This window comes from Rutidosis leptorrhynchoides, chromosome 5, assembly GCF_046630445.1.
Source record: "Rutidosis leptorrhynchoides isolate AG116_Rl617_1_P2 chromosome 5, CSIRO_AGI_Rlap_v1, whole genome shotgun sequence".
NCBI classification, from domain to species: Eukaryota; Viridiplantae; Streptophyta; class Magnoliopsida; order Asterales; family Asteraceae; genus Rutidosis; species Rutidosis leptorrhynchoides.
The window spans coordinates 51,662,046-51,674,724 of NC_092337.1; the positions used below are offsets into that span (position 1 = coordinate 51,662,046).

Sequence of the window (12,679 nt, forward strand, 5' to 3'; positions counted from 1 at the left end):
CCACTAACTGTAGTGACCCGAACTTTTCCATGATTATTCCATGATTATATATTAAATGAAAACTATATTTGCATGATTAAATGTTTCCAACATGTTAAGCAATCAAACTTGTTAAGACTTGATTATTTGAAATGAGTTTCATGTAGACAATTGACCACCCAAGTTGACCAGCGATTCACGAACGTTAAAACTTGTAAAAACGACATGATGATATATGTATATGGACATATATATGGTTAACATGAGATTATGATAAGTAAGTATCTCAATAAGTATATTAACAATGTGTGATATACATAAAAAATGAGAATATTGAATTATGAAGCTCGAAACGATATACATAACGATTATCGTTATAACAACGTCTTACTAAATACATATGTATTGTATTAAGATATTGATATACTATATTTAACATGATAAAATGATAATTAAGTATATCATTGAGTGTATTAACAATGAACTATACAAGTAGGATGAGACTACTAACTTAAGAATTTCGAAAACGAGACATATATGTAACGATTATCATTGTAACGACATTTTAAAGTATATGTATCATATCAAGATATATTCATTGTTGGTGATTTGTGTCACCAATATGATTTAAGTGTAATGGGATTAATTTGTTAACCAAAATAACCTTGATAAATATCGAACATGTTTGGGTAAGTGTGGAGTGCACGATTATTTGAACTTATCTTGATTATGATGGGGGTTCGGGGGTAGCGCCCCCGATAGCGGGGTCCAAGGGGTGGCAACCCCTGGTGGGGTCCAAGGGGCAGAGCCCCTGGCTGGGGTCGTTAACTAAGACACATATCAAAGATTTCAACAACATTATATAAGATTGTTAACTAAGACACATATCAAAGTACTTCTACTTAGCAAAAATACTTACAATTTCATTCTCATTCGTTTTCATCAACAATTTTACTCATATGCACCTGTATTCGTACTCGTACAATACACAGCTTCTAGATGTATTTACTATTAGTATATACCAATAGGAAACCATCATGATCAGCCATAATTGATTGGAATTTGGAGTCTTTCATGTAGGGTTTATCTTTTGACTAATTGTAAGAATTATTGCAACTAAATTCCAAGCTTAAAAGTTAATCAAATTTGACTACATATACATGCATATTCACGTCCATAATTCTATCACCATAACCCATTTGATTTCAATATTAATCTTAATTTTCTTTCTACCTAAACACTTTCATTCAAGAACACATCTATATTCAGCAACCTTTCTTCATCTACATCAAATTCTACTTCAAAATCTAATCTATAATCATCATAAGAAAAATCATTCAAGAATCATTTCAAGTTTACTAGATTACTACCAAGCTTTCTAATCCAATCCAAGTAGTCATCCAAGATCAAGAAACCTTTGTTATTTATAGTAGGTTATCTTTATTATTCAAGGTAATACTCATATAACTATAAACTATCTTGATTATTCAAACTTTGATTCAATTTCTATAACTATAAACTATCTTGATTCGAGTAATAATCTTACTTGAAATTGTTTTCGTGTCATGATTCTGCTTCAAGAACTTCCAAGCCATCAAAGATCCATTCAATCTCAAGATTATTTTTGTCATTTCCAGTAGGTTTACCTACTATACTTGAGGTAGTAATGATGTTCGTAACATCATTCGATTCATATATAAATAACTATCTTATTCGAAGATTTGAAAACGTAATCACTAGAACATAGTTTAGTAATTCTAAACTTGTTCGCAAACAAAGTTAATCCTTCTAACTTGACTTTTAAAATCAACTAAACACATGTTCTATATCTATATGATATGCTAACTTAATGATTTAAAACCTGAAAATACGAAAAACACCGTAAAACCGGATATACACCGTCGTAGTAACACCGCGGGCTGTTTTGGGTTAGTTAATTAAAAACTATGATAAACTTTGATTTAAAAGTTGTTCTTCTGGGAAAATGATTTTTCTTATGAACATGAAACTATATCCAAAAATTATGGTTAAACTCAAAGTGGAAGTATGTTTTTCAAAATGGTCATCTAGACGTCGTTCTTTCGACTGAAATGATTACCTTTACAAAAATGACTTGTAACCTGTATTTCCGACTATAAACTTATACTTTTTCTGTTTAGATTCATAAACTTAAGTTCAATATGAAACCATAGCAACTTGAATCACTCAAAACGGATTTAAAATGAAGAAGTTATGGGTAAAACAAGATTGGATAATTTTGCTGGTTGTAGCTACGTGAAATTTGTAACAAATCTATACAAATCATATCCTAGCTAACTTATATTGTATTATACATGTATTCTAATATATTATGTAATCTTGGGATACCATAGACACGTATGCAAATGTTTTGACATATCATATCGACCCATGTATATATATTATTTGGAACAACCATAGACGCTCTATATGCAGTAATGTTTGAGTTAACTATACAGGGTTGAGGTTGATTCCAAAAATATATATACTTTGAGTTGTGATCTAGCCTGAGATGTGTATACACTGGGTCGTGGATTGATTCAAGATAATATATATCGATTTATTTATGTACATCTAACTGTGGACAACTAGTTGTAGGTTACTAACGAGGACAGCTGACTTAATAAACTTAAAACATTAAAAAGTATTAAAAATGTTGTAAACATATTTTGAACATACTTTGATATATATGTACATATTTGTTATAGGTTCGTGAATCGACCCGTGGCCAAGTCTTATTTTCCGACGAAGTGAAAATCTGTGAAAGTGAGTTATAGTCCCATTTTTACTATCTAACATTTTTGGGATGAGAATACATGCAGTTTTAATAATGATTTACAAAATAGACACAAGTATTGAAACTACATTCTATGTTGAATCGTTACACCGAATATCGCCCTTGTTGAACTTGGTAGCCTAAGAATTGGTGTTTATTATAATTGCCACCAATTGACGCGAATCCTAAAGATAGATCTATGGGCTTTGACACGCCCCAGTCATAGAATTTGAATTGCTTTAGTACTTCGATATTTATATATGGGGATATTCTAGATGCATTTGTTAATGTCGGTTACCAGGTGTTCAACCATATGAATGATTTTTATGCAGATTGCATGTTATTGAAAGATGAAATCTTGTGGTCTATTATTACAATTTGATATATAGGTTAAACCTATAACTCACCAACATTTTTGTTGACGTTTAAAGCATGTTTATTCTCAGGTGATTATTAAGAGCTTCCGCTGTTGCATGCTAATTTATGGACAAGAGTTGGAGTCAGCATGCTTGTATAATATTGTTTAAAAACTGTATTCGAAGACATATATATTGTTGTGTAATATTATTATAAACCATTATGTAATGTAACACCCAAATATTTATGGTACTTTGAGTTAAAATGATGTGCGTATAATGGGTGAAGCGTGGTATAAATCAAAAAGGTCCGAATCGGTTCAGCACTGTAGTGCGCGCCGCGCACCCTTTAGGTGTGCGCTCAGTGCACTTGCCCAGCGACAGAATTCTACTTTTTCTAATTTTGAGTTTAATGAAGGGCAATTTGGTCATTTCACTTGAGGCCGGATCTGTGAGCTTTATCAGTTGGTTTGGATCCAACTTTGGATCATTTTCACATCTATTCATCACTCTCATCCATTCTTAGAGAGAGAGAGAGAGAAGTCTAGAGAGAGATTTGGGGTTTTGGAGAAGAAGGAGCTTGAATTGATCACAGTCTTGGGTTTTAAAGTTGTTCACCTCGTTCCTAGCTACGTTTTGGTTGTTGTGGTAAGTTCTAACTTCGAATTTCATTGTTTGATTTGATATTCAAAGTTAGGGTTTGAACTTAAAATTGTTAGGAAACCCATTTAAACTCATGAAGTGAGTTTATTGATGCTAGTAATCGGGTTATTGGTTGTTGTTGGTGGATTTTGGGTTGGTGAACAAAGTGGCCATGATTAGGACTTGTATTTGGGTTTAATCACTAGGATTAGTGATTATGGAAGTGTTAGAACCCATTTTGTGTATTTGAAAGACTAATTTTAGAAATGAGTCAAAATTGGGGTTTTGGTTGATTTTGAGAATGATAAGTGTTTAACACTTAAGATTGGGTTTAAATGGCATAATAAGACCATTTTCACTTGTGTTAGTGATTATTGGTTAGTTTGGGCGCGTTTTGGGTTTGTAAGTGCAATTGGTCGAATTTGCACTAAGGATCAAATTGAGTTGGTTTGTAAATACACTCTAAGTGTGTTGTTGTAATTGTGATGATGGAATAGGTACATTTCATCGGCGAGTTGTGAATTATTCGGTAGCATTTCATCAAGGCGACAAGGTGAGTGGAATGATTATACATGTGCGTATATAATGTATCTATTTGTAGGGCAGGGGAGGGGCCGGGTATGCGTTGTCTATACCACCAAGAGTTAGTGATATATTTCGTTGTACACTAACGATGGACATTTCGTTGTCCAATCCGACCAAGAGTTAGTGATATATTTCGTTGTACACTAACGATTGCTTTGAACGGATATTTCGTTGTCCAAACCGACCAGGAGTTAGTTGTAACATCCCGCCTTTTTCCATTTACTTTTCCGTTATACTAATTTAAACTCCGTTATATGTTTATAACATCTCCCGTTAATTCGCGTTTTAAAATATTCCGTTTTGGTATTTTCCGCACCCGACTACAAACTCGAGGGACTAAAATTGACACGGGGCAAACTAGTTGACTAGGTCAACTAGTCCACCCCAATCACCACCATTCAACCATCTCCCTCTCTCTCTCTCTTTCTCTCTAGCAAGAACACACACACATTTACCAAATTCATTCAATCATCATCTAAATTCGATCTAGGAGGCTTACAACAAAATAAATTACATATTCGTGATCCTCTCTTCATCCTCTTCATTTTGGTACCAACTTCATCTCGTTTGGGTAACATTTCTAAAACTCTAGATTTCTCTAAATTCGTGTTTTTGACTTGAAATGGTGTTAGTTAGTGTCTATGGCTCATTGTGATGTCGTGTATGTAATTTGTATGCTCGATCTCGTTGTTTTAGTATAACTAGCATGAACTTGAATTTTGGTGTGTTGTTCTTGAATTTTGGATGATCATATGTTGTTAGATGTTAAAAGTTCATGTTCTAATTGTGTTTTTTTCTTCATGAAACAATATTACAATAAATATACATTTATAATTAGAATTGTTTAAAATTAATAATATAACTAGTCGTGAATGCATTTATCAGGCGTTTACTCACATAATGATTTATAGGATGACGAACAAGATTATTACGATTCTCGACGTTCTGCTACTCGACGTCGTTTTGATGAAGACCTGGAAATGGAAGCTCGAGCTGAAAAGCGTATTATCAATGCAAAGAAGGTATATAACGAACGTGAACATCCCTTATTCATTGCTGTTCAGTATTTACATATTTGTTTTTCCTTTAACTAGTCTCAAGGTTACAAAGATGCACGAGGCAAATCATCCTTGTATTCCATGAAATCATCTAAACGTCCAGTTGATGATTACGAAAGCGAAAGAGAGGAATCTGAGTATGAAACTGAGGGTGAAGAGGATGAAAGGTCTCCGCCACGTAGGCGTGCCGAGGTGGCAGATCGTTATGATGATGAAGAGGAGGAAGAACAATACGAGGAGGCGTTGGCTGATGATGCATCAGAAGAAGAAACAGTAAGCGTTTAAACTTTAAACCAATCTTCTAACATTATGTTTGAAGTATAGATTTTAAAAGTCAGTTTCTTCAATTTAAACGAAATATCTGATAGGGATTCAAGCACAAGGCGTCAGGTGGTAGTCTCAAGCGCCAGGAGATAGATTCAGATGAGGAGTCTCCCCCCAGAAAGGCTACAGCATCTCATCGTCGAAAGGCACTTGTTTATGATAGCGATGATGAATAAAATGAATCGTAAACTAGCAAAAGATATGCGAGTTGGTAAGTATCACCCGTCCCTTGAATAATTTTATGTTTGGATAGTTGAATCAACATGTCTTTAAGATGTTGCACAATAATTAACTTGTTATGCTTGAACATCCTTGATAAAACACATGGAACTATGGATTACAATTGTTATTCATTCTTTATTAATGTTACAAAACGGGTAAAAGGATAAGTAATTTCTCTTTAGGCTACCCGGAGAAGGGAGTTATTTTTTACTCAGATGTACGCAGCCTAACCTGGTTATCCCATTACCATTTCCGGCCCTTTAGAAATACTCAAACCTAAGCTATCTTGGATGATTTCTTTATTAATGTTAATGTTAAAAAGTTTTGATCATTTGAGTGCTAATTTAGTGCTCTTGAACTTGACAACAAATTACCATGTAGTCCAAATAACCATGTAAAAATCGAATTTTATGCAGTATTCGGATCTCAATTTCTGTATCTTTTTCCCTCCAGCTGTTTTTAACACACATCTTGAACATGCAGATGTTGATTCTTCGTAACAACTCAAACTCATCAGAACAATTACTTGTCAACAAGGCGACTTCACATCTTCCTTTTATTTCTGCTCTCTGTAATTGCTGGTCTGTCACCACATCTGACTGGATATGTGAACATATATAATATTTTCAAATAGCATAGCTGTTATCTGAAGTTAATTTGTAACATCGTATTATTAAGTTTCTGATTTTCCCCCTTTTATATAATCTTTTTAGGATTTTTCTTGTTTGGTCATATTAATGCATCTTACTTTCTTCTATCCGAGGCTCCGAGCTATACACCAATAGACCCTTTTTCTGTGAGACGTTGTACAACAAAATTTATACCAATAGTTTATGGAGTTTCATTGACGAATCTAGACTCAAAACTCAATAGGCTACCAAATCTTTTTTCTATACGAATTATGTGAAGGGTATTTAAGTGGTCGTTTATCTTCAAAAACTATAAATCTGGTGTGTGGGTCCTGCACTTCAATTTAGTAGTGTAAACAATTTAAAGAGTACATTATTAATATAGTGTGGAGTTATATATATATATATATATATATATATATATATATATATATATATATATATATATATATATATATATATAGGGGCATGATCAATGGGGAATTAACCAATCGGGGGATGCAAAATTTTTTTTTTTCGTTTTTTTTTTGGATTTTTTTTCCGGCATCAAGATCGCACGAAAATATGAACATTTAGAAAAGACACTTCGTGATGAATGTTATTAATTATGCGAGAAAACGATCGACAAAAATAACATTCAAGATAATATTGTTCGTGAAGCATGTGAACGTTTTTTTTTATTTTTTTTTCATATTTTGTGAAGAAAATTTAGCCCGATTTAGAGTTTAGGGTTTGGGGTTTAGGGTTTAGGGTTTGGAGTTTAGGGTTTATGGAACCCAAAACACTAAACCCTAAACTCTAAACCCTAAACCGTTCGTGTTAAAAACTCAATCTAAATCCTAAATCTAAACCCTAAACCCTAAATTTTTAAACCATACTATCTAAACCCTATAAACCCTAATATCTAAACCCTAATATCTAAACCATAATATCTAAAACCTCAACATACGCTCGAAAAACACGATAATTGTTATATATTAGTTCTTCGAGCGTTTTTTCGTCAAAATAAAAACATTTATCACAAAGTGTCTTTATTAAATGTTCATATTTTCATCCAACCTATAATGTTCGTGAACAAAGTTTTTTAAAAAACGAAAAAAAAGATTTTGCTTCCCCCGCTTCCCCCCGATTGGTTATTTCCCTCTTGATCCCCCAGAGGGAAGTGAAATGTACGTGGAAAGGGAAAAATAATTTAAATTTTTTTTTTTTTTTTGTATAAACATTAAGATTATGTTAAAATTAAATATCAACGTTAAAAAAAGACACTACTACATAAACAACAATACAATATTAACATAATTGTCATGTTGGTTTAGTAGTTTATTAGTTTGAGACTGATATGCAAGAGAATTTTTAATTCCCCACAAGCCAACTTCTTCAATGTGTGTTCTAAGTTCTAAATCACAAGAAATTTGAAAACAATCAAAATGAGAATCTAACGTGCAATATATGTGAACGTGCACCATCCACCATCTATCTCTATAAAATTACATACTCGATATTATATATACTAATATACTAATTCTCGTGTAGATACCGTTTGGAGATTCGGCTCACTTACATGTCGTATTGAGGGTTAAGTTGGAACTTGAAGTATTCACCTGGGGAGAAATGACTTAATTATTGAGGGTTAAGTTGGAATTTGACTTAATTATTTTATAATTTTGATTTTTCTTTTTTGTCTATGGCCCCTCTTTCTCATTATTATACCAACCATTTAATCACTCTTTCACCAACGAAGCATTGCTTCAACGGTACCCGGCCCTTGTGATCCCTTTGGTCCCACATATGTAAGTGTTGGAAGAATGACGACTACGCAGGCTCGAATCTGGGTGTTGGCATATTGTGGTGATTTATGGGTAAAGGTGTTTCGCTAGGCTCCAGTGGCATACGGGGTGCGACTGGATGGGTTGACAAAGTCAACACAGGGCTTGCATATCCCTGCCGAAGCATATGTTTTTGGAAGAATTTAATCACTCTTTCCTATAAAATCACCATTCGCACAGCCATTTCTTTCATAACCTAAATACACGTTTACACTTTCAACATGATAATTATACCCCTGTTACTATACTCATGCATTGCCGCATTAGGTGTCTATCTACTTTTTAAACTACAAACCCGTCACCCTAACCGATTTCCTCCCGGCCCAACCCCATGGCCCCTGATCGGGAACCTACCGCACCTCAGCCCGGTCCCACATCAGTCTCTTGCAGCGTTAGCTAAAAAGTATGGCCCGTTAATGCACTTGCGGCTTGGCTCTGTTGACGTGGTTGTAGCCACGTCATCATCCGTAGCTGCACAGTTTTTAAAAGTTCATGATGTGAATTTCGCTAGTAGACCGCCAAGTTCTGGTGCGAAACATATCGCGTATGATTATCAGGATCTTGTGTTTGCTCCGTACGGTCCAAGGTGGCGAATGCTTCGAAAGATTTGTTCTGTTCACATATTTTCTTCCAAAGCGCTCAATGATTACCACCACGTTCGACAGGTTTCACCTTTAATTAGTTTGCGATTTATCATAAGAATGTTTTTTTGCTTAAGTAACTTTTTTAATTTTTGATCAAATATTATTATAGTTACTTAAATTTTTACCTTTATTCTTTTTTATTATTTTTGGGGTATAACAGGGTTTCCGACCTACTTTGCGAGCCGATTAATCCCTGACCAATTACCCGCTTTACGGGCAGTCCAGAGTGACCGCGGGTGAACTTCCGTAACCACAAGGGGAATTAATTTTTTCGGCTTAGTTTATTCGAACCCATAATCTTTACATAGGAAGGGTAGACCCTAACCACTTAACCACCACCACCACCCCCACCCCTTGTGGTTGTTAGTTAAACTTTCTATAACCAGTGACAATATTATTCTTGTTTGTGTTACCCGAGATGGTGACGATTTTTATTCTGGTGTATGCGGTATAAGTGGATTAATCTGTAACCATTTCCAAACCCACCACCACAAGAGATGTACCAGCATTAGAAGGTAGCCTAAATATATATTTATTTTTTTTATGGTAAGAGGTTGATAACCGGTGATTCAAATCGGCTCACAATTGACCACCAATTTCATAACGTGGGGCATACGTGACCGGCTAACTATCAGTATCTCTTTATTTGGATCAATTGGTAAATAGTTTTGTCATTACAGGAAGAAGTAGCGATATTGACACGAGCTTTATTCAATGCGGGAGAATCACCAGTGAACTTAGGTCAACTGCTAAACATATGTACTATAAACGCGTTATCACGAGTAATGCTAGGCAGAAGAGTGTTTGGATCAGACGCTGATAAAAAAGCGAACGAGTTTAAAGATATGGTGCTTGAGCTAATGGTATTGGCCGGAGAATTCAACTTGGGAGATTTCATTCCTGCACTTGACTGGCTAGATTTGCAAGGCGTAGTGAAAAAAATGAAAAAGTTACACGGACGGTTTGATTCGTTCCTTAGCTCGATCCTTGAAGAACATAAAAGGGACAATCACAACGGGTCGGGTCACAGTGACTTGTTAAGCACATTGATTTCTCTCAAGGATGATGTTGATGAAGAGGGTGAGAAGATTTCGGATGTGCAGATTAAAGCTTTGCTTTTGGTACGTTTTTATACCTTTTGAACTTTAAATTAAAGTAAGGGTAATATGCACGGGTAGGTAAAAACGAAAAAAAAGTTAACATATTTTATTTTTAAATTTTTTTTTTAATACTAAAAAATAAGGTTTTTTATTAGCGTTTGCCAGCTAATGCAAAATTTAATAAGTTTTTGCAGCCGCCCCATCTGTGATGGGGTTCAAGTTCCGCCACTGGTAATACGAGGAGTTCTTTTGTTTTTTTGAGCGACGTTTAGGATTTACTGACGGGTCCGAATTCGATGTTAGAACCCCCCACCCGATCTTTTCCTGAGACGAACCATTACAGTCCTATCGCGTCTCAGGAGGAAACCCCACGACTAATCCATTTGGGCGTCGTGCGCGTATGGTAAAAATCCCCTGGTGAGGCTCAAATGCAACACGTCTGAGACCTCCGATGCTCATAGAATGGGCGGTGGGAAATATGAAGAATTACCTTAATACAGTGACATGTAAAAAATTAAGTTATCGAATATTTTTAGAAGAATTTGGTTCACAATTATGATAAATTGTTGATTTTCAAGAACTTATTCGCTGCGGGAATACCTACAACAACTAGTACCGTTGAATGGGTGATAGCTGAACTTATTCGTCATCCACAACTAATGAAACAAGCACGTGAAGAAATCGACACGATTGTGGGTAAAGATCGACTTGTAACTGATTTGGACCTAAAACGACTAACATTTCTCCAGGCTATAGTGAAAGAGACGTTTAGACTCCACCCACCGTCGCCACTTTCGTTACCAAGGATTGCATCTGAAAGTTGTGAGGTAAACGGGTTCTACATTCCTAAAGGTTGCACGTTACTTGTTGATGTGTGGGCCATTGCTCGTGACCCGAAAATGTGGACAAACCCACTTATGTTCGACCCCGCTCGTTTCTTAGCCGAGGGAGAAAAGCCCAATGCGGATGTGAAGGGAAATGATTTTGAGGTGATACCGTTTGGGGCAGGGCGAAGGATTTGTGTGGGTATGAGCCTAGGGTTGAGAATGGTCCAGTTACTCGTTGCAACGTTGATTCAAACCTTTGATTGGGAATTGGCTAATGGGTTAGAACCCGCAAAGCTTAACATGGAAGAAGTAGCGTATGGGATAACTCTTCAAAGGGCTGAACCTTTAATGGTGCACCCAAAGGCAATGTTAGCACCACATGTATACGAAAGTTGTTAAGGATAATTTAAAGTTGTTAACTAAAGTTAAAACTTTCGGCTGTGTTATTAACGATCATGCAGATCTATGTTGGAAAATACCAAATAATTGAATGTAAAGTGATGCCTAAATAAGTTAGACAAGTTTCAAGTAGATGTGATTTGTGTATTACATAATTAAATGATACCTTTAATTAAACTTATGAAACGTATGTGACCCCCTTTTTTTTTATTTTTTTTATTTTTTTTTTGAACGGCGATTTTTTTAGCATCAGTAGATCATTTCTTTCAACGACCCTCATCATTTGCACGTAACACACACGTTCGGGCGAAAACCCGAACCCGATCGACGGTACCCGGGAACACATCCATTCGGGCAGTGGTTCCGGGTAGGGGTCCGTGAACGAATCCGGTAAAACCTCCCTATAGGGTCAATATATACCACCATTATTGGTGTTCAATTGGTTTAAAGAAAATCATGTCATCCCTAAGGATTGAACCCATGACCTCTCCCTATCCCATGACACAAAGTACATGGGGAGAACCGTTGAGCTATGCCCGCAAAGTATGTGACCTTTTATTGTGTCAATCCATTTCCAAATGAAAAACAAACAAATTGTTACATTATTAGTCGTAAGCTTATTGTCTTTGTTCTAATGACATTATTAGTACCAAACGATTTGGATCGAGTGAAGAACAATTAATTCAACTCATTTAACAAATCCTACATTTTAGCAACACAATGAAATAGATCCTCCATTTTTATATCATATATTCTATTTTATGTTTTTGATTTTTTTATTACTAGTTTATAATTAATTCGCGAATTCGCGGGATTGATAATAAGTGAACATAAAATTAGTGAAAGGTTTAAACGAAAAGTATGTAAACAAACGTGCAAACTTTTTTATTTATTAAATTCTTACAAATTTAACCAAATGTAAGTTACCAAGTGTAAAAAGTGTACGAGTAATATCTGTCTATAATCTACAATATCATATAAATCTTTAAAATAATAATGTCATAAATAAGAATTTATAAATAAGAATTTTTCAAGTTTAAAAAAATTAGAAAAAAATAATTAAAAAATCTAAGCCCCTTTGATGATTTCATTAAAATTATTAATTGTATTAAATAAAAGCATTAACATATTAATTGTATAATATATGAAACATTATGTAGAACCTTATAATAGAACACCTCATGACCATATATACAATATTTGAAGCATTATGTATAACTTTATGATAAAATACCCTCATAACCATATGTATAATATTTGAAGCATTATGTATTTGTACAACTTTAAAGCAAAC

At 34.7% G+C, this 12,679-nt stretch overlaps 2 protein-coding genes across 2 annotated transcripts; both read left to right on the plus strand.

Annotated features, from left to right (window-relative positions):
* The first annotated feature begins 5,271 nt into the window (after positions 1–5,271).
* LOC139850596 (uncharacterized) lies at positions 5,272–6,674 on the plus strand. Its single transcript, XM_071840154.1, has 4 exons — positions 5,272–5,378; positions 5,451–5,687; positions 5,783–5,949; positions 6,444–6,674. Exons 1-3 carry the CDS (start codon positions 5,337–5,339, stop codon positions 5,912–5,914), a joined length of 411 nt encoding a protein of 136 aa, XP_071696255.1. The 5' UTR covers positions 5,272–5,336; the 3' UTR covers positions 5,915–5,949; positions 6,444–6,674.
* A 1,950-nt stretch (positions 6,675–8,624) lies between these two features.
* Positions 8,625–11,545, plus strand: LOC139850308 (flavonoid 3'-monooxygenase-like). Its single transcript, XM_071839893.1, has 3 exons — positions 8,625–9,080; positions 9,740–10,180; positions 10,738–11,545. Exons 1-3 carry the CDS (start codon positions 8,637–8,639, stop codon positions 11,383–11,385), a joined length of 1,533 nt encoding a protein of 510 aa, XP_071695994.1. The 5' UTR covers positions 8,625–8,636; the 3' UTR covers positions 11,386–11,545.
* The last annotated feature ends 1,134 nt before the right edge of the window (positions 11,546–12,679 follow it).